This window comes from Eulemur rufifrons, chromosome 20, assembly GCF_041146395.1.
Source record: "Eulemur rufifrons isolate Redbay chromosome 20, OSU_ERuf_1, whole genome shotgun sequence".
In the NCBI taxonomy this organism is placed as follows: Eukaryota; Metazoa; Chordata; class Mammalia; order Primates; family Lemuridae; genus Eulemur; species Eulemur rufifrons.
This window is the reverse complement of record NC_091002.1, coordinates 41919007-41938876: the sequence shown is the minus strand read 5'-3', so window position 1 is coordinate 41938876 and position 19870 is coordinate 41919007. Positions and strand designations below refer to the sequence as shown.

At 47.8% G+C, this 19870-nt stretch overlaps 1 protein-coding gene across 1 annotated transcript; it reads left to right on the top strand.

Moving 5' to 3' along the window:
• Nucleotides 1–16589: 16589 nt before the first annotated feature.
• On the top strand, nucleotides 16590–19830 carry SPATA2 (spermatogenesis associated 2). Its single transcript, XM_069495890.1, has 2 exons — nucleotides 16590–17004; nucleotides 17959–19830. Exons 1-2 carry the CDS (start codon nucleotides 16669–16671, stop codon nucleotides 19180–19182), a joined length of 1560 nt encoding a protein of 519 aa, XP_069351991.1. The 5' UTR covers nucleotides 16590–16668; the 3' UTR covers nucleotides 19183–19830.
• Nucleotides 19831–19870: the final 40 nt, after the last annotated feature.

Genomic DNA, 19870 nt, shown 5'->3' with positions numbered 1-19870 from the left:
GCATAATGAGGTTAAAAACCATGACGATCTAGTTAAGATCTGACAAGAACTATAACCAAATAATGCTGTTATCAAGAAGACTGATTGAAACAGGGATTTAAATCGACCATCGTTAACAATTGACTGCACCCCATGTGTTTATTGTGATTTGAGACACTGGCTAAGGATAGAAACGAGGTCATCATAATTAGCAAGACATTTAAAAGCTAAGCATCCATATAGAAGTGGAATTTCTAGATCATTTGGTAAAGTATAATTAATTTTATTAGAAATTGCCAAACCAAACCATTTTCCAAATATTTCTTACTACCACTAACAATGTATATGTTGCTCCACATCCTGACCGACATTTGGTTGTCAGCAATGTTTATTTTAGTCATTCTAGTGAGTGTATAGTGGTGCCTTGTCGTTTTAATTTTCATAATTAATGATATTGAGCACTTTTTCATTTGCTTATTAGCCATGTGTATGTTTTCCTTTGTGAAATGTCTGTTCAGGTCTTTCGTTCATTTTTCATTGAGTTGCCTTTTTTTCTTGCTCAGGCAAAATAAGCACAGCATGATTGAGTTGCCTTTTTGTTCTTTAGCTGTAGAAATTCTTTACCAGGATATTCCAAAAGTCTTAGTACAAATTTGAGCTTTAAATACTTTAAAAAATGCTGATCCTGAAAAGTGCAGTTGGAAAAAAATAGAAATTAAAAAATAAAAGAAACCTAAGAATTAAAATATTTAAAAATTTAAAAAAAAGAAAAAAATACTTTAAAAAATGCACCAAACTTTTGCACACCTTGTTTATTCTGGATACAAATCCTTATCAGCCATATGTATTGCCAATATTTTTCTTGTTCTGTGGTTTGCCTATTCATTTTCTTGGTAGTGTCTTTTTTTTTTTTTTTAAAAAGCCATATTGTAAACCTTTTTATTATTTTTTATTTTTATTATGGAAAACTTTAAATATATATAAAAAGAATATAATAATGAATTTACATGTACCTATCAACCAGCTTTAATAATCATCAACTCATAACTAGTCATGTTTGTTTTATACCATCATTAATTACTCCTTTTACCCACCACCTGCACTGCCTTGAAGCAAATTTAATCATATCTTTTGATGAGCAGAAATTTTTAATTTTGATAAAGTCTGACCTATCATTTGTTTTCTTTTATTATTAGGCCTTTGTGTCCTAAAAATTTTTCACCTGCCCCAAGATTGCAAAGATATTCTCCAAGGTGTTCTTTTAGATGTTTTATAGTTTTAGCTTTTTTTTTTTTTTTTTTTTTTTTGAGACAGAGTTTCACCCTGTTGCCCGGGCGAGAGTGCAGTGGCATCATCATAGCTCATTGCAAAATCAAACTCCTGGGCTCCAGGGATCCTTCTACCTTAGTTTCCAAGTAGCTGGGACTACAGGTGTGCGCCACCATGCCCAGCTAATTTTTATATTTTTTGTAGAGACGGGGGTCTCACTCTTGGTCAGGCTCGTCTTGAACTCCTGAGCTCAAGTGATCCTCCTGCCTTGGCCTCCCAAAGTGCTAGGATTACAGGCATGAGCCACCTCACCGGGCTAGATTTAGCTTTTATGCTTAGACCTATGATCCATCTCTAATTAATTTTTGTGTATGATGGGAGGTGTGGATCCAATGTTATCTCTTCCCGATGGCCATCCAGTTCTTCCAACACCATTTATTAAAAGGTCTACTCTGTGACCCCATGTTTCACTCAAGAAAAAAATTTGGCTAAAATTCACAAATTTTACCCAAGAGAAATGTAAACATATGTCCATAAAAAGATTTGTATAAGAATGTTCATAGTAGGCCGGGCGCGGTGGCTCACGCCTGTAATCCTAGCACTCAGGGAGGCCGAGGCAGGCGGATCGTTTGAGCTCAGGAGTTCGAGACCAGCCTGAGCAAGAGCGAGACCCCATCTCTACTAAAAATAGAAAGAAATTATATGGACAGCTAAAAATATATATAGAAAAAATTAGCCGGGCATGGTGGCGCATGCCTGTAGTCCCAGCTACTCGGGAGGCTGAGACAGGAGGATCCCTTGAGCTCAGAAGTTTGAGGTTGCTGTGAGCTAGGCTGATGCCACGGCACTCACTCTAGCCTGGGCAACAGAGTGAGACTCTGTCTCAAAAAAAAAAAAAAAAAAAAAAGAATGTTCATAGTAGCTTGTACAGGAATGTTCAAATAGCTCCAAGCTGCAAACAACTCAAAAGTATATTAACATATGGATGGATAACAAACTGTGGCATATTCATACAATTCTTTTTTTTTTTTTTTTGAGACAGAGTCTTGCTCCGTTGCCGGTAGAGTGCCGTGGCATCAGCCTACCTCACAGCAACCTCAAACTCCTGGGCTCAAGTGAGCCTTCTGCCTCAGCTTCCCTAGTAGCTGGAACTACAGGTGCGTGCCACCACACCTGGCTAATTTTTTCTGTTTTTAGTAGAGACGGGGTCTAACTCTTTTTTTTTTTTTTCCCTACCCCCCTTGGGGTCTAACTCTTGCACAAGCTGGTCTCGAACTCCTGAGCTCAAGCTATCCTCCTGCTCAGCCTCCAAGAGTGCTAGGATTACAGGCGTGAGCCACCATGCCCGGCCCATATAATGGAATCTACTCAATAAAAATGAATACATTGTACTACCATATGGCTGAATCTCAAAAACATCATGCTGAGTGAAAAAAGCCACACCCAAAAAGTTACATAATACATGACTGTATTTATACAGAAGAAATAAGAACACTGAAGGGCTCTGATGTAGACCTGCTTAGAAAGGGCATGATGGAAATTTCCAAGGGTGTGGAAATGTTCTATGTTTTTTATAGAGATGGTGTGTGCATTAGAACTCTTAAGACCTGTGCATTTCAGTGTATGCAAATTATAACTCAAAGTAAAAATTAAAAGACAAAAAAAAAAAATCATGCAGGCCAGGTGTGGTGGCTCACGCCTATAATCCTAGCACTTTGGGAGGCCGAGATGGGAGGATTGCTTGAGGCCAGGAGTTCGAGATAAACATTTTGTTTATCCATTCATTTGTTGGTATATACTTGGGTTGTTTCTACCTTTTGAGTAATGAAAATAATACTGCAATGAACATTGGTGTACAAGTGTCTGTTTTGAGACCCTGTTTTCAATTCCCTGGGGTATATACTTTGGAGGAGAATTGCTGGGTTCTATGGTAATTCTATGTTTAACGTGTTGAGAAACTGCCAAACTGTTCTCCGCAGCTACATCATATTACATTCCCACCAGCAAGTAAAAGTATTCCAATTTCTACATGTCCTTGCCAATGCTTACTTTCCTTTGAAAATTTTTTTGCTATGGCTACCCAAGAGGGTGTGAAGTGGTATCTCACTGTGGTTTTGATTTGCATTTACCTAATAATTATCGATGTTGAGCATCTTTTCAATGTTTATTGGCCATCTGTATATCTTCTTTGGAGAAATGTCTGTTCAACTCCTTTGCTCATTTTTAAATTGGGTTGTCTTTTTGTTTTTGAGTTGTAGGAGTTCTTTATATATTCTGGATATTGTAAAATTCTACTTTTTGAGCAGCATAAATGCAAGGTGCCCAGGATTGACCAGAATAGCATCAAGTCCAATCATGTTCCTGACTCTACACCCCAACCTGGCAGGCCCTGCGACTGAGTCAAGGATGATCACAGCTAGCTTGTGTTGAATGGCACTCTGCACTTGGCACCAGGTATTAATATTTAATCTTTCAACCATCCTGGGGGGGGGCGGTAATTATTAACCATCCTCAGGGTACCATTATGCCATTTTACTGATAAGGAAACTGAGGCCCAGAGAGGTTAGATAGCTTGTCTAAGGTCACACAGATGGAAAGCGGCAGGACTGGGATCTGATCTCAAGCTTGGCTCCAGAGTCTACTTCACCTTCTTGCCTAGGGATGACGTTGCTATGTAACAAAGACAACCTGGGTGTGGCTTTCCCTCTCTTGCTTCAAGGGAGTGGGAAGGACAAAGATGTTTGCTTCCTGCAAAGTGTTGAAACTCAATACTTTAAGTGACTGGTACAATATACGCCAGGAGCCCCTAACCTCCAGGTACTGTTTTCAGGTACAATTAAGAATCATCCAGAAGAGATGCTGGGTTGCCCACATCCCACCCCATGAGCTGAGTCTCCTTGGGGCAGGGCTGGGCGGATCCTGCTAATAGCAGCCCTCAGCCAGCTGAGTTACCTTTGGACTTGTGGGTGGCTCCCGCTGCAGACATAAAGACTTTGCAGCAATTGGCAGTTGGGTTTATGTTTAGGGAAAAGGGGGACGAAAGCCTTTCTTACTGATTGTGAAGAAGCCTGACAGTGCCAGCTTTCAGTCCAAAACGTGCCTTCTTTGGGGTTACAAACCTCCCTCAAACCCTGCCTCCACCCGTGGGAGATCAGAATGATTCTGAGATTTGGGAGCCAGACGGAAGCCGTAGCACTCAGAAAATTCATGTGGTGCGACAACAATCCAATCTTGGATAACGTTTGCTGCAGGCTTACTCCCTTTAAGGCACCAGATGACGTTTTTTCCATGCATTATTCCATTAAACGTGCAAAATAACCTTATGAAAAGGTACTGTTATTAGCCCCATTTTACTGATAAACACTGAGGTAAGGAAACTGAGGCTTAGAGAGATGATGCCACACGCAGTCTGACTCCATGTCATAACCATGAAGATAAACAGTCCAACAACACAATTAAAATTATGCTGTTAAACCAGAGTGAGGATCCTGGAAAAAGATAAATATCAGGAAGTAAGAGCTAGTACTTGGCAACATTGTAACATTTTACTCAATCAAGAGAAATGTGATAAGCACCTCCTGTGGGTAAAGTGCCTCTCTAGGCTCTTTGGGGAGGAGGGAGTATAAAAGGACTGACCATGATAGCTAATGCTAATTGAGTAATTACCAGGTCAAGTGCTCACTTGGACTATCTGATTTACCTGTATTTTGGTAGATATTATTGTTATCTTCCCTATCTCACAGATGAAGGCATTGAACCGCAGAGAGGTTAGGTCATTTTGCCCAAGGTCACAGGTAGTAGGCAGCAAAGCCAGACTTTGAACCCAGACAGATTTTGAACTTCAGAGTCTGGCCACTTAGGGGGACTGAGAGAGATTCAGTGGCTTGCCCAACTCATGGGGCTACTCAATGCTGTACCAGGAACTTCAACCCAAGTCTCACTGGCTGCAAGGTCATTTCTATTCCACTGTGGCACGTTCTTGGGGACATTAGATGCCAAATTCTCGTCACCATACTCTGTTGCCTTCAAGCCCATGGCCTGGAGCGCAAGGGCTGTGATCATAATCTTTCCTGCTCACGGAACTTCAGCTGCTCCCAGATGCCCACAGGGTCAAATCCAGACACTTGGCCTAACATCTGAGGTCCTCAGAGACTGGACTGATCTCCTGTCACCCTGATTTTCCTGCTCCCCTCTGCACCCTTATCACTAACCAGCTGAACTGCTTGTTGCTCCTCATCCACCCTCAGTGCAAGGGGCAGACCTGGCACCCAGGGCCAAATGCAGCCCTCAGACATGTTCCTCTGGCAAACACAGTATTTTATTTCCATTTAGTATCAGCGTGGGCACATAACTTCTTCCCCCACCCTCCATTAAGGAATTATAATTCATTACTATCATTATTTGTTTTCATGCTCAAATTGTCCCAGATTTGGCCAGTAGGAACGCCTCCATCCTGGCTTTTGTGTTCTTTTGACATATTTTGGGCACTTCCTCACTTTCTGGCTCAATAAGATGTTCCAGATTCCCTGCTCCATCCCTGGGAATAAGCCATTTCTCCAGGAATCCCTGGATCCTTTTAATGGAGAATGGTATTTAGAAATCAGGACCTGGGCCGGGCGTGGGGGTGTGCACCTGTAACCCCAGAGCTTTGGGAGGCTGAGGCAAGAGCATCACTGGAGCCCAGGAGTTTGAGGCTGCAGTGAGCTATGATCGAGCCACTGCACTCCAGCCTGGTGGACAGAGTGAGATCCTGTCTCTAAAATAAATAAATAAATAAAAGAGAAAAGAAATCAAGATCTGGGTTCCAGGTGCTTGTTGCTATGGGGTGTCATTTCTTGTAGACCCTCTCAACAGATAGAAAAAAGGGAATTTAAAAAAATTTTTTTATAGAGACAGGGTCTCACTATGTTGCTCAGGCTGGCCTTGAACTCCTGGCCTCAAGTGATCCTCCCACCTTGGCCTCCCAAAGTGCTGGGATTACAGGTGTGAGCTACTGTGCTTGGCTGTTTATGCCCTTTCAATCTAACATTAAACCTGGTACATTGCAAGCATTCAGTGAAAATTCTGGCCAGAAACAAAAACTGTTGAACCCCCTGTTGTGTGCTAGGTAGAGTATATATGCCGGGTGGTAGTGATATAATTGTGAACAAAACAGATATAGTTCTGTCCTGTGGGGCTCACTGACATCTGGAGGAGAAAGATATTAATACAAGTCACATAAATACGTATTTGTAGAGTGATTGGAAAAACGGATACCTATATCTATATTACTGCTCCCAGTTGATTTTATACATATATATGCACCCTTAGAAAATATATAGCTTGGTTGATGTTTTGTTTGTTTTTTCATCTCAGGGTTTCTTTTTTCATTCCACAGTGTATCTTGCAGAGTTGTTTAGGTTTATGTCACCCTTTTTAAGTGACCCACAGTACTTGTTAGTATGGATATACCATTACCCTATTGATGGTCTTTAGAATGGTTCCAGTTTTTGTTTAAGCACTACAAACAATGATGCAACAAGTTTCTTTGTGAACTTGTGTATGTTTCTCTGGTAGAGTCTAAGAAATCCAATTGCTGGGTCATGGGGTAGCTTTTCTCTTTCACTTTTTGTTCTATACACCTCTGTATTGTTGGACTCGTGTTACTTTGGTGATTAAAAAAAACTTAAAAAATAGAAAGGGGTAGGTAGGTTGTTCATGTTGTTGGCTCTTAGGAAGTAGAGGTGCCTAGTCATTGTCGCATGACCGTTATATAATCTGCTAATCATTATATAATAAAGCCTGAAAAGGATGCGTCTGTGATTTCCACATCACCAAATAGAGAAATCACAGGCCTTCAATTGTGTTAAAAAGATGAGAAATTTTACTCTTTTCGGAGACTTTGGGTCCTTTCCGATAGGAGATGTCACGAGTCTTGATTACCAGGGTTTCCTACTGGTAAACCCCCTCTTAAAAATCTGTTTCCCTTTTGGCTGTCACAGAACCAAAAAGATAGAAGGGACTTTTTTTTAGCAGTTTTCATGTGAAAATGTGATCTTGTAACAGTTACCAAAGGAGAGTTGGTTTTTTTTTTTTTTTTCTTTTTTTTTGAGACAGAATCTCTGTTGTCTGGACTAGAGTGTCATGGTGTCAGCCTAGCTCACAGCAACCTCAAAGTCCTGGGCTCAAGTGATCCTCCTGCCTCAGCCTCCCGAGTAGCTGGGACTACAGGCATGCGCCACCATGCCCGGCTAATTTTTTCTATATATTTTTAGTTGTCCAGCTAGTTTCTTTCTATTTTTAGTAGAGATGGGGTCTCGCTCTTGCTCAGGCTGGTCTCGAACTCCTGAGCTCAAACGATCCACCTGCCTCGGCCTCCCTGAGTGCTAGGATTACAGGTCTGAGCCACCGCACCCAGCCCAAAGGAGAGTTTTGAGTGGCCCTACAAGCAGACATATTTCAGATGGGACAGGTTTTCTCAGATGGAATTCCTGTGAACATCATGACTTTGCAGCTAATTAAGAGAGGAGCTTAAACCTGAACTGATAAAGAACACAAAGACCTTAAGAGCTACTCAGGTGGTGACAGATAAATATAGTAATTGCCAGTTTGTTCTTTTTATTTATTTATTTTTGTTGTTGAGACAGAGTCTCGCTTTTTTGCCCAGGCTAGAGTGAGTGCCGTGGCGTCAGCTTAGCTCACAGCAACCTCAGACTCCTCGGCTTAAGCGATCCTACTGCCTCAGCCTCCCGAGTAGCTGGGACTACAGGCATGCGCCACTATGCCCGGCTAATTTTTTCTATATAGATTTTTAGTTGTCCATATAATTTCTTTCTATTTTTAGTAGAGATGGGGGGTCTCGCTCTTGCTCAGGCTGGTCTCGAACTCCTGACCTCGAGCGATCCACCCGCCTCGGCCTCCCAGAGTGCTAGGATTACAGGCGTGAGCCACCGCGCCCGGCCTGGTTTGTTCTTTTTATTTGATCTTATTTTTTCTTTCTAATCATTTTAAGTGACATTTGATTTGCCACTGTGTGAATAGCACAGGTTGCTGGTTCTCCAAATGTTTCCCCAGTATTCTGTGATTGACTTTTTAGACAAGCCCCACTGGCTTTTGCTGGGGTCACCAAGGCTCAGAGAGAATTCTACAGTGAAGGAACATCTGCACCTTATCAGACGTGCAGAGCTCAGGGGGAAAAGAGATGAATAAGGAGTTTGGGGCTTGGTGGGTGTTTCAGGTTAATCCACTGTGGTGAGAATGGAGACAAACTTATGGAAGACCACTATGGGGAACCAGAGGAACGAAGGATTTTGCCTGGAGAAAACACAAGAGGCTTCAGAAAGGAAGTGAGGACTGAGTTGGGGGGATGGAAGCCAAGAAGGCAAGGAAAAGAGGAGGTGAGGGGAGAGACATCTACGCTGAGGGAACAGCATGTAGAGGCACAGAGCCCAGAAAGGAGAAAGAACATGGTAGGTGCAGGGAGCCAAGAGCATGTTGGAGGAAGAGAACCTGGCATGGAATGTGCTGTGAGCCTTCAATAAATGTCTGGGCTCAGCCAGAGATAGAATGAATAGTTCAATTGCAAATATGTTCAACGTAGTTTATTATGTACTAGGGACTTTGCAAGCAGTAGGGATTCAGTAGTGAACCAACAAGAGGCGAGTCCTCAGGGGGCTCACGGTCAATGGATTGGGTAGGAGTGTAACCCATGAATAGTGAGGTGACAAGCCACCAGGATTGATGCCAGTGTAGACCATGTAAGTACTGTAGGTGTCTGGTGCAAAGTCGCAAAACAAGGAGGTTTGCTTTTCCCCATTTTGGACTTCCATTTAGGTAAGAGAGGTCCTCTCCTCAAATTACCTAAATGGAAGCCAGAGATATTTACCAGATTTAAAAAACAAAATGTATTTAGATCTTTTTTTTTTTTTTTTTTTTTTTTGAGACAGAGTCTCGCTCTGTTGCCCTGGCTAGAGTGCCGTGGCGTCAGCTTAGCTCACAGCAACCTCAAACTCCTGGGCTTAAGCGATCCTACTGCCTCAGCCTCCCGAGTAGCTGGGACTACAGGCATGTGCCACCACGCCCGGCTAATTTTTCTATATATATTTTTAGTTGTCCAGATAATTTGTTTCTATTTTTTAGTAGAGACGGGGTCTCGCTCATTACTCAGGCTGGTCTTGAACTCCTGACCTCCAGCGATCCACCCGCCTTGGCCTCCCAGAGTGCTAGGATTACAGGCGTGAGCCACCGCGCCCGGCCTAGATCTTTACTATATGCCAATCACTGTAGTGATTTCCGTATGTTAACGCAATTAATTCTCACAATAGTCTCACGAGGCAGGTACTATTATTATTACGTCTTACAGGTGAGAGAGCTGAGGCTCAGCGATGTTAAGTAACTTGCCTACAGTCACACAGCTAGTTAAGTGGCAAAGCCAAAACTGGAACCCGCGCTCTTAATCACAGTCCTCCACAGCCCTCTCACGGCTGGATTCCAGTCTCGCGTGATCTTGGCATGTCACTTGATCTCTTTCAGCCTTGGTATTTCCGACTGTAAAATGGGATCTAGGGATCCGACCGTCAACTCCTGCTCGCTCAGGCACAGTTGGGAGCGCAGCTTGTGGATCATCTTTATTTTTTTTTAAAGCAAATTCTTCCAGATCTTGATTTTAAAAAAAAAACCTCAGTTTACACCAGAGGATCGTGGACCATCTTGATTAAGTGCAAGTCCAGTAGGTGAAAGCCAGGATTCGCCCAGTAAATGCTCGCAGCTCCGAGCTCCCGGCTCCCGACCGGTTTCCATGACAACCCGGCCAGCCACCATCCCAAGGCCGAGTGACATGCGTCACTTCCGGCCTGTTTGTTTCCGGGTCCCAGCTCCAGGCACGGCAACAGCTCTTTAGGCCACAAAGCGGGGTTCTGCGCCTTCTCAGCGCGCTCCTCTGCCTCCCGCTTTTTCTTCCCCTGCCCCCGTGTTGTCTCCGCCGGCCGCGGGCGTCGATCTCTTCGTGACCCAGCGCGCAGCCGCGGTCCGGCCTTCCTTCGGGCCGCCCGTGGCGCGGGGATAGTACTTCCGGGCCGAGTGTTTCCGGGTCGCGGTTGGCCCCCGGGTACTGGCTTCGGTTCCCTGCAGCCGGCCGGAGCGGCGAGAGCCCAGGCGGGCCCGGCTCCGGCGGCGGCCGTGCCCGTCGCTTGCTTCCCCCGACCAGGACGTCCTCAGCGGCAGTGTCGGGGTAGGTGAGGGGCGGCCGCGGGCGGAAACCGCCTCCGGGGCTTCCCCAGGCGGAGGGGGCGCCCGACACGGAGGGCTCCGCGGGCCCGGGAGTGGGGTCCCCTCGCGGTCGGAGGGGTGACGGAGAGGCCCGGTCTTTCGGCGCTCCTGAGACTCCCAGCCTGTTCTCAGTCTCCCCGTTCCCTCGGGGGCTGCCTTGAAGACTCCTGGGACCGGCCAGCGGTGGCTCAGGGCAGTCCAAGAGGAACACCCCCATCTTCGGCGACCAGCCAAGCAGGAGGACACCCCGATTCCACCGGGAGGCGCTTACCGCCCAGTGGTTCCCTCCTCAGCCTCTGGCGGCAGACCTGAGTTCGTACTCACTGTGTGACCTTGCCTAAATTACTTCATCTTACGAGCCTCAGTTGCCTCATTTTTTAAATGGGAGTGAACCTGCTCGCTAGGGCCGAAGTGGGGATGGAATGAGGTAAAGCAGGTGAAGCATGGCCTCAGGCGTACATAGGCGTCTAATAAATGAGAGCCCCTGTTACTTCCTTCACAACCCCGTGGGGAGGGTCTGAGTTGGAGAGCGGGCTGTTCTGCACCACCGACGTGGCCTTCAGGGGCTGCAGGAATTACCGAGCTGGGAATGGCAGCCGCCAGCTTCTGTCTCCTGCAGGGAGGCGACACGGCTTCCTTCGGAGTCTCTCTGAGAGGCAGCTGCCACTGGGGAAGTCGCTTTCGGCACCGCTGAGGTTATTTTCAGAGGTTTGGAAGGCCGCTGTGTGAATTTCTCTGGAATCTAGTAGGGGTGTGGGGACCTTATGGTGTCGCACAGCCAGCGGAAGGTGCCTTGGATGTGTCTCAGGAGCTCCCGCTTGGAACGAGAGCATGGGAGTTGGTGGGGAGGCGGAGGGGGTTGAACTGCTTTTCTCTTCTCCTGTTTGGAGGCTGAGGGAACTCTGGGGCGGCCGAAGCTAGACCTGGGATGTGTAAACCTGCGGACAGGGGCAACGCAGGCACCAGAATAGCTTCTGCCTGTGCCGGGAAGGGGGCGCCTTCAAGTGCTGCTTGGGGAACGTTTCTGCTTGATGGGCCAGCCGAGGTAAAGCCAAGATAATGCTTTACTTACCAGAATCATTTCAGTTCTGTTCAGCGGGACTTGAAACAGATGCAGTTTTCCTTTTAGTGTTTAAAAAAATAATAATTAAAAAGCCACTGCCTCCCTGACTGTGCAATATCTGTCTCTTCACTGAGTTGCTTTTCAGAGGAGCTCCAGACTGTGGGTGCAGGAGGTGCTGATCAGGGCCCTTGGCTATGGGCACCCACCTGCGTCTGTGTTCAGGGTATTCACGGTGCCATTTTTCCCCCTCTGCCAGACTCTCACAGCTTGGCGTTCCAATCCTTGGGTTGCTTGGAGAAATTAACAGCTTCTGTCGCTGGGCTGTCTTGCTCTCCTGTAACCACGCTGTTTTTGCAGAGAGCGTGTTTTTTGTTGTTCTTGCAGAGTGCTGGGAATAAATTGCTGGCTCTGTGCTCAGGAAAGACATCAGCTCTGACCAGCTACAAGGCAGCCTGTATTCTCAGAAAATGCATTCGGCAGGAGTGATGTCAGCTGCTTTACCACTGTCCGGTCACTGGCTGGCCTCTTTCTTTGGCCCTTAGCTTACATCATAGAGAGATTTGTGGCTCTCCCAGCCCCATTCTGTGTGGGAAGATGGAAATTTTGCTACTATGGGAATCTTTAGAACTCAACTCTGCTCACCCTGCTATGGGGCATTCTAACTTAGCCAAGTGCTTTCAAGTAGAGCTGTCCAGCAGATGCAGCAGGATGGCTTTGCTTAAAAGTCAGAGTTTTGGTGTCAGACCTAGGTTCAGATCTCAGATCCACTTCTTCCCAGCCCTAGGGCAAGTGAGTTGGCCTCTCTGACCCTCAGTTTGCTCTTTAACCTTGGAATCGGCATGTGGATTTAACTGATTTTCATAGAGCAGTTAGCAGGGGGCTCCCACATACTAAGCCTTGGTAAATGGTACTAATTGTGACAATAAATGAATGAGATAGATTGGAGAAAGCCGAGGCCTCAGGGCCTGCCACCCAGAGTTCAGATTCCAGCTCTGACCCTTTCAAGCTCTGTTGGGCAGGTTGCTTAACGTCTGAGCATAGTGTTGTGAGGATTAAATGGAATGGTGCGGTTAAAGCAGAAAGCCTAATGCTTAGCACATAGTAGGAGGGACCTCAGTAATTGTTAGTTTCTTTCTCTCTTTCCTTTCCTTAGTTATCTTTTAGCATATACTTTCTTTCTCCTTTTCCTTCACCTACCCAGGTTGGTTCAAATTCTTCTTACATGAGCTTCCCATCCTTGTTTTTGGGATTTTGAACACCAACTGGGCCCCATGGTTTACTGTTAGCCAGCAACAAACAAGGGTGTGGACCATGGTGGGATTACAAAGCAGCAGACATGGAGCTGAGGGGCTGAGCTTGAGGGTGGCTGACTTTGTAAAAAAAATCAGTCTCTTTGAGCTCAAGGCTGACTTTCTTAGAGAAAAATCACAGTAGTGTTTAGGAGATTTGATGTTCCTCTGTTTGAATAGTTCTCAAATGGACCAAAAAACAGTGCCTTGGGCCAGAGACGAGATGGAAGCTTCTCTTAGATAAATAAAGAATGGTACATGGTCCGGTGTGGTGGCTCCTACCAGTAATCCCAGCACTTTGGGAGGCTGAGGTGGAAGGATCTCTTGAGGCCAGGAGTTCAAGAGCAGCCTGAACAACATAGTGAGACCTGTCTCTACAAAAAATGGAAAGATTAGCTGGGTGTGGTGGTGCGCACCTGTAGTCCCAGCTTCTTGGGTGGCTGAGGCAGGAAGATTGCTTGAGTGAGCCCAGGAGTTTGAGGTTGCAGTGAGCTATGATGACGCCATTGCACTCTAGCCCAGGTAACAGAGTGAGACCCTGTCTCCAATGTAATATAAAATAGAATAAAGAAGACAATGGCAAATGCATGTGGTATTTATTAGCAAGAATAGCAATGAGTATCTTCTTTTGGATTGCAATACATTTTTATTTTTAAGAGAACATGCATACTATGATACTAGGTAGTAAGCTCTTCCAACTGGAATTGAGGGCAAGATATGTCTTCTTCACTCCTGCCTTCTACCCCACCTACCCACTGCCCCCTGCCCGGGGCCTGGCAGAAGCTGGGTCCTGCATAAATACTTGTTGGACATGGGAATCACTGAGTGACAAAAGGGACGCAGGTTTCATGTCAGAGGCCAGGCTTGGGAGTTTGGGCCCACCTTCTGACCTTGAGCTACTTGCTGTGTATCATGCCATCTTTTGGAGTCTGTTTCTTCTCTCTGCAGCTGATCTCCCAGGAGTCTTGGGAGGTACCAATGAGAAACCAAAGGAGAGGCATCGTCCACGCTCACATCTTTTGCATCATTCATCTCACCTACTTTATCAAACATCTCCAATGTGGCAGGCTCTGTGTTAGCCATCATAGTAACAAAACAGACTCGGTCCTTGCCTCTGTGGGGCTTACTAGGTTATGGGGGAAGCTAGTGAATGAATAAAGTTGGTAATTTCAGATTGTGGATAATGTGACAATGAGGGACTGGGAAGGTGGAAGTTGCCTGAGATGGGGTTGTCAGCAAGAGCCTCTGAAAGGCGACATTTGAGCTGAGGCCTGAACCATGAGAGTGAGCCAGCTATGGGAAGAATCAGAGAAAGAACATGCAACAGGAACAGCATGTGCAAAGGCCCTGAGATGAGCTCGACATGTCTGAGAAACAGACAGAAAGGTCCATGTGGGTGGAGCTTAGAGGAAAGATTGCTGTGAGAGGTGAGCAGGGGTGTGACCATGTTGGCCTTGGACATGAGGTAGAATTCTAAGTGGATTTATGTTTGCCTCCTCTCCTCCTCTGGCTTATTTGTCCCTGCAGTACCGGGCTCCCTCAGCAGGGTGGTGGGTAGGAGAATGTGGCCTCTCTGTGTCCCTAGTTCTGCTGCACCCCCTATCTCTCGTCCCACTGTTAATACTCCCAGGAGTCTCCCCCAAACCATGGAGAAGCCAGATCAGTGGCTCCTTGAGACAAGGGTGGTTTTATTGACCTTGTGACAGGTGCCCAGTTCATAGGCCTTTAGACCTTCCTGAGCTGAGCACAGATCTGCAGAGGCCTGTCCCAGGTCAGTCCCAGTCCCCATCCTACTGCAGTGTCTTTCTCCGCCCCTCGTCATCTCCCACAGTCAGTCAGCAGACATTTGAGAAGCACATGCTCTGCCCCAGGCACCACTGAGGTCACCTTACTGAGCAAGATGATCACGATCCCTCACCCAGGGAGCTTCTGGGCAAGAGCAACTGGACGGAGAGTGTGAAAATGCACATCTCCCACCCAGCTGGAGATACATACTCCACTCTGCTCTTGCCTTCTTAAGAAGGCGTGGCATCTTGTGGGGTACAGTACCTTCAGGCAACAGGAATGGCTGTCAAGGGCTTACGTGGAGCCGGCATTCTGTGACCAGCTTTATGTCCTGATTGTATATAATCCCCACACCAACCCTGGGCTGGAGGCACTATTATTAACCCCCTTTTTCAGATGAGAAAACTGACACCTAGAGAGCTTGAGTAATTTGCCCAAGTAACCTGGAGAAGCGGGCCAAGGTTTCACACCCAGGTAGCCTGGCTTTGGACCATGTGTTCATGACCCTGTGCTCATGGCCTGCCCATGAATTCAGATTTGCTCCCAGCATTGTGGCAGTAAGAATATTGCTGGATCTGGGCCAAGTGTGGTGGCTCATGCCTGTAATCCTAGCATTCTGGGAGGCTGAGGCAGGAGGATCGCTTGAGCTCAGGAGTTCGAGACCAGCCTGAGCAAGAACAAGACCCCATCTCTACTAAATAGAAAAATTAGTCAGCTGTCATGGCACACACCTGTAATCCCAGCTACTCGGGAGGCTGAGGCAGGAGGATCACTTGAGCCCAGGAGTTTAGGTTGCAGTGAGCTATGATGACGCCACTGCACTCTACCTAGGGCAACAGAATAAAACTGTCTCCAAAAAAAAAAAAATATATATATATATATATATATATTTTTTTTTTTTTTTTTTTTTTTTTTTTTTTTTTGCTGGATCTGTACATGTTCTGCTAACAAGTTGCTAAGCAGATGAAAAGATTGTATAAATCCTGCATGTCCCAGCTCAGAACATTCTGTCCTCTCCCAACAGGGGGCTGTAAGACACTTGTGGTAAAGGGGAGTGCAGGCCATCAAAGCAGACAGAAGCACTCCCAGGGGACAGCAGCCAGAGTGGTCTCCTTTTTACATTGTAAGTATGATTGTGTCACTCTCACCTTGCTTTAAACTCTTCAGTGGCTTCACATGGCTCTTTGAATAAAATATAAAATTCTGAATATGCTCTCGAGGCCTTGGGAAGGAGGAGCCTGCCCCTGCCCTCGCTGCTTCAGCCTCCCTGTCAGGCTTCCTGCCTTAGACAGGCAGGGTGTGGTGGCTAAGAGCATGGACTTTGGAGCCAGACTGCCTGGGTTCGGCTCTCAGCTCTGCCTGTTGAGAGGTCTATAACTTTGCGCGGTTTCTACTGTCTCTGTGTCTCAGTTTTCACCTGGGAACATTGGGATTAACAGTGGTACCTGTCTCCCAGCGTTGGTTAAGAAGATTAAATGAGGTAGTGCAGGTGAAGGATTGAAGCACGTGGCACGTCTGGGGTTAGTTCAGGGCCCTTCCTCTACTGTTGCCCTTCCCCTGCCTGGTGGCCTGACAAAGCCCTCATCCTTCAGGTCTAACTATTACTGTCTGGGGGCGCTTTCCTAAACTCCCCGTTCTCCCACAAAACCAGGATAGGTGTTCCTCTTACACTCATGATAAACTTTGTCTTCAGAAGTATTAATCACGTTTTTCATTTGTGAGCTCAGAAAAGTCAAGGACCGTATCTGTCTTGTTTCCACTATAACCTTGAACGTAGAACGTGTTCCATAAACATGTTAATGAGTGAGCAGAAAGGGGACCAGTGGTGCCCAGTATAGCTGAGGACAGTTCTGCTTTTTGCTTTGCCTCAGCGGTCAGAAGCTGCTGTGTGGACCATTTTGAGGAATGACATGCTGCTTCTTCTCCTAGGGCACTGCACTCCGCTGGTCCAGGTGGCAGCATGTTAGTACTTTCAGCGATGTCCCCGTCTTTAAACCAGAAGCCATGGAGGAGATAAGGTAGCCCCACCTTGATCGGATGGGGAAGCCCAGTTCAATGGATGCAAAATACAAGGATGACTTATTTCGAAAGTACGTGCAGTTCCACGAGGGCAAAGTGGATACCACCCCCAGCAAGCAGAAGCCTGGCAGCGATGAATACCTGCGGGTGGCAGCCTCGACCCTGCTCAGCCTGCACAAGGTGGATCCCTTTTATCGATTCCGGCTGATCCAGTTCTATGAGGTGGTGGAGAGCTCCCTGCGCTCACTGAGCTCCTCCAGCCTGCGGGCTCTGCACTGTGCCTTCAGCACGCTGGAAACCGTGGGCATCAACCTCTTCCTCTACCCGTGGAAGAAGGAATTCAGAAGCATCAAGGTGAGGTCCAGGGAGTAACCTCCATGCTGGTCTTCCTTATCCCTTCTTGCTGCTTCCAGTTGATTCTGAGAGGGGTTGTCCCAGTCTGATCACATCCCTCCCTTGCTCTCAGACCCTCACAGGTTCCCCACTGCCTTTGGGACAACAAGCAGAATGACCACCACGGCTCCCCACCTTGCCTGTCTCCCCAGTGTCATCCCTGAACTGGTTTCCCGCCCCTTGCTGCCACATCTTAGACCAAAGGGTTGGGAAGGCAGGGGCCAGGTCATGGGGGGCCCGGTAGCCCAGGGCAAAGGGTGTGGATTTGTTCCAAGTGGGCTGGGGGGAAGGCAGTGCTGGGGTTTACACTTGAAAAGGACCTTTCTGGCTGTTGTATGGCAAATAGACTGTAGAAAAGCTCGGGTGGGGTGGGGAGACCAGTCAGGAGGCTTCTCAGATGTCCAAGCCAGCTGAGAGGTGCTTTGGACTAAGTGGTAGCGCAGCGTAGGAGGAGCAGAGTGGATTCTGAGTCATTCCGTGACGACGATGGCACAGGAGAGTGTCCACCAAGTCAGGCTCTTAAGTCGGACATATTATTCAGCCCTTCATAGAAGTGCCAGGAAGGAATATTCTCACTGCTCATCGGGCTTTCTGCCTATAGTCTGATCCCTTTCAGTCACCCGCCTTTGCCCTGGCTTCCTCTTCACATGGAGCAGGGCCTTTGCGCCCCACACAGAAGTGGTTTTGTTCCCTACGTTTAAGAAAGGGGCTGATGGGTAATTCTCTCACACCTTCCTCTGAGCTCGTAGTGAGCATGAGCTTCTGCCTTCTGCAGCGAGAAGCTCCTGAGATCCTTCCCTTCCCTTTCCTCTCCCTACACGCTCCATTTTGGACTTGGATGTCCCTTGCTTTGACAGTCTCTGGTGTGGGTCTCCAAGAGAAAATCCCACCTTTTTTCTACTCCTTTCCTTCTAGACCTACACTGGCCCTTTCGTTTATTACGTCAAGTCTACGTTACTGGAAGAGGACATCCGAGCCATCCTGAATTACATGGGCTACGTGCCCGAGTTGGGAACTGCGTACAAGCTCAAAGAGCTCGTGGAGACTGTCCAGGTGAAGATGGTCTCCTTTGAGCTGTTTCTGGCCAAAGTTGAGTGTGAGCAGATGCTAGAAATCCACTCACAAGTGAAGGACAAGGGGTACTCTGAGCTGGACATCGTGAGCGAGCGCAAGAGCAGCACAGAGGACGTTCGCGGCTGCTCAGATGCCCTGCGACGGCGGGCCGAGGGCAGGGAGCACCTGACGGCTTCAATGGCCCGCGTCGCGCTCCAAAAGTCGGCCAGCGAGCGGGCGGCAAAGGACTACTACAAGCCCCGTGTGACCAAGCCCTCGAGGTCGGTGGATGCCTACGACAGCTACTGGGAGAGCAGGAAGCCTCCCCTGAAGGCCTCACTCAGCCTTCGGAAGGAGCCCGTGGCAGCAGACTTGGGGGATGACCTCAAGGATGAGATCATCCGCCCATCCCCCTCACTCCTGACCATGTCCAGCTCCCCCCACGGCACCTCAGATGACCTTCCACCTGCCTCCCCCAACAACGGCCTTGGCCTGCTGCGTAGCTCGTACTTCCCTCACGATGACGTGGATCTGTACACAGACTCGGAGCCCAGGGCTGCCTACCGCAGGCAGGATGCTCCGCGGCCGGACGTGTGGCTGCTCAGAAACGATGCCCACTCCCTCTACCACAAGCGCTCGCCCCCTGCCAAAGAGTCCGCCCTATCCAAGTGCCAAAACTGCGGCCTGTCCTGCAGCTCCTCCCTCTGCCAGCGCTGTGACAGCTTGCTCACGTGTCCTCCGGCCTCCAAGCCCAGTGTCTTCCCCAGCAAGGCCTCTGCCCATGACAGCCTGGCCCACGGGGTGTCTCTGCGAGACAAGTACTCAGGCCAGAGTCAGGGCCTCGACCGGCTGCCACACCTCCACCCAAAACCCAAGCCCTCCGCCACAGCCACCTCCCGCTGTGGCTTCTGCAACCGCCCAGGCGCCACCAACACCTGCACCCAGTGTTCAAAAGTTTCCTGCGACACCTGCCTCAGCGCCTACCATTATGACCCCTGCTGCAAAAAGAGTGAGCTACACAAGTTCATGCCAAACAACCAGCTGAACTACAAGTCCACCCAGTTCTCCCATTTCGTGTACAGATAGACTTGACCTTGCACCTCCCTGCTACAAGGGCTACACCACTGACCTTCTGGTTTCATGGTGAAGTAGTATTAATGTGGTGATCTCAGAAGCGGAGACCTGCACTTGACCATGTAGATCGCAGGGATCGTGGGCTGCTGCATCCACTTGGGAGTTCACTTAGCGACTCAGATATTTCAACTGATGGCTGCTTTGTTGTCTGACAAGGGAGAGGGTAGCACTTCCGTTCAGATTCATTTTTGCTGATCTCTCCACTCCCTGTTCAGTTGGGTTTTCTTTCCTTTAAAGAGGATTGTTATCTCTGGGACTCTCGCTGCACCCACTCCTCCCACTGCGAGGCCAGCTTGGACTGGGAAGGGCCCTTCGGGTCGCACGCCTGTCCGGAGTGGCGAGCTGGAGGCCTGTTGGCTTGCGAAATGAGCCCTCCTGCCACACGGGGCCTCTGCCAATGGTTTATCCTTTGGTCGCCCCCTTCCCAGCTGGACTCCCTGCACCCCGACTTTCCTGCCTCTCTAGGTGTCGAAGGTGAGCCGAGTCCAGTGTTAGCTGAGTGTCATCTTGTTGCCACCGCAGCTCAGTCGCCGGTGGTGTTTATGAACATGGCCCCAACACATTACAGCGTGGGCTTTCCACAGCAGGACTGACCTTCCCTTTCTGTTGTTTGCACATGCCCCTCTTACTGTACTGTAAA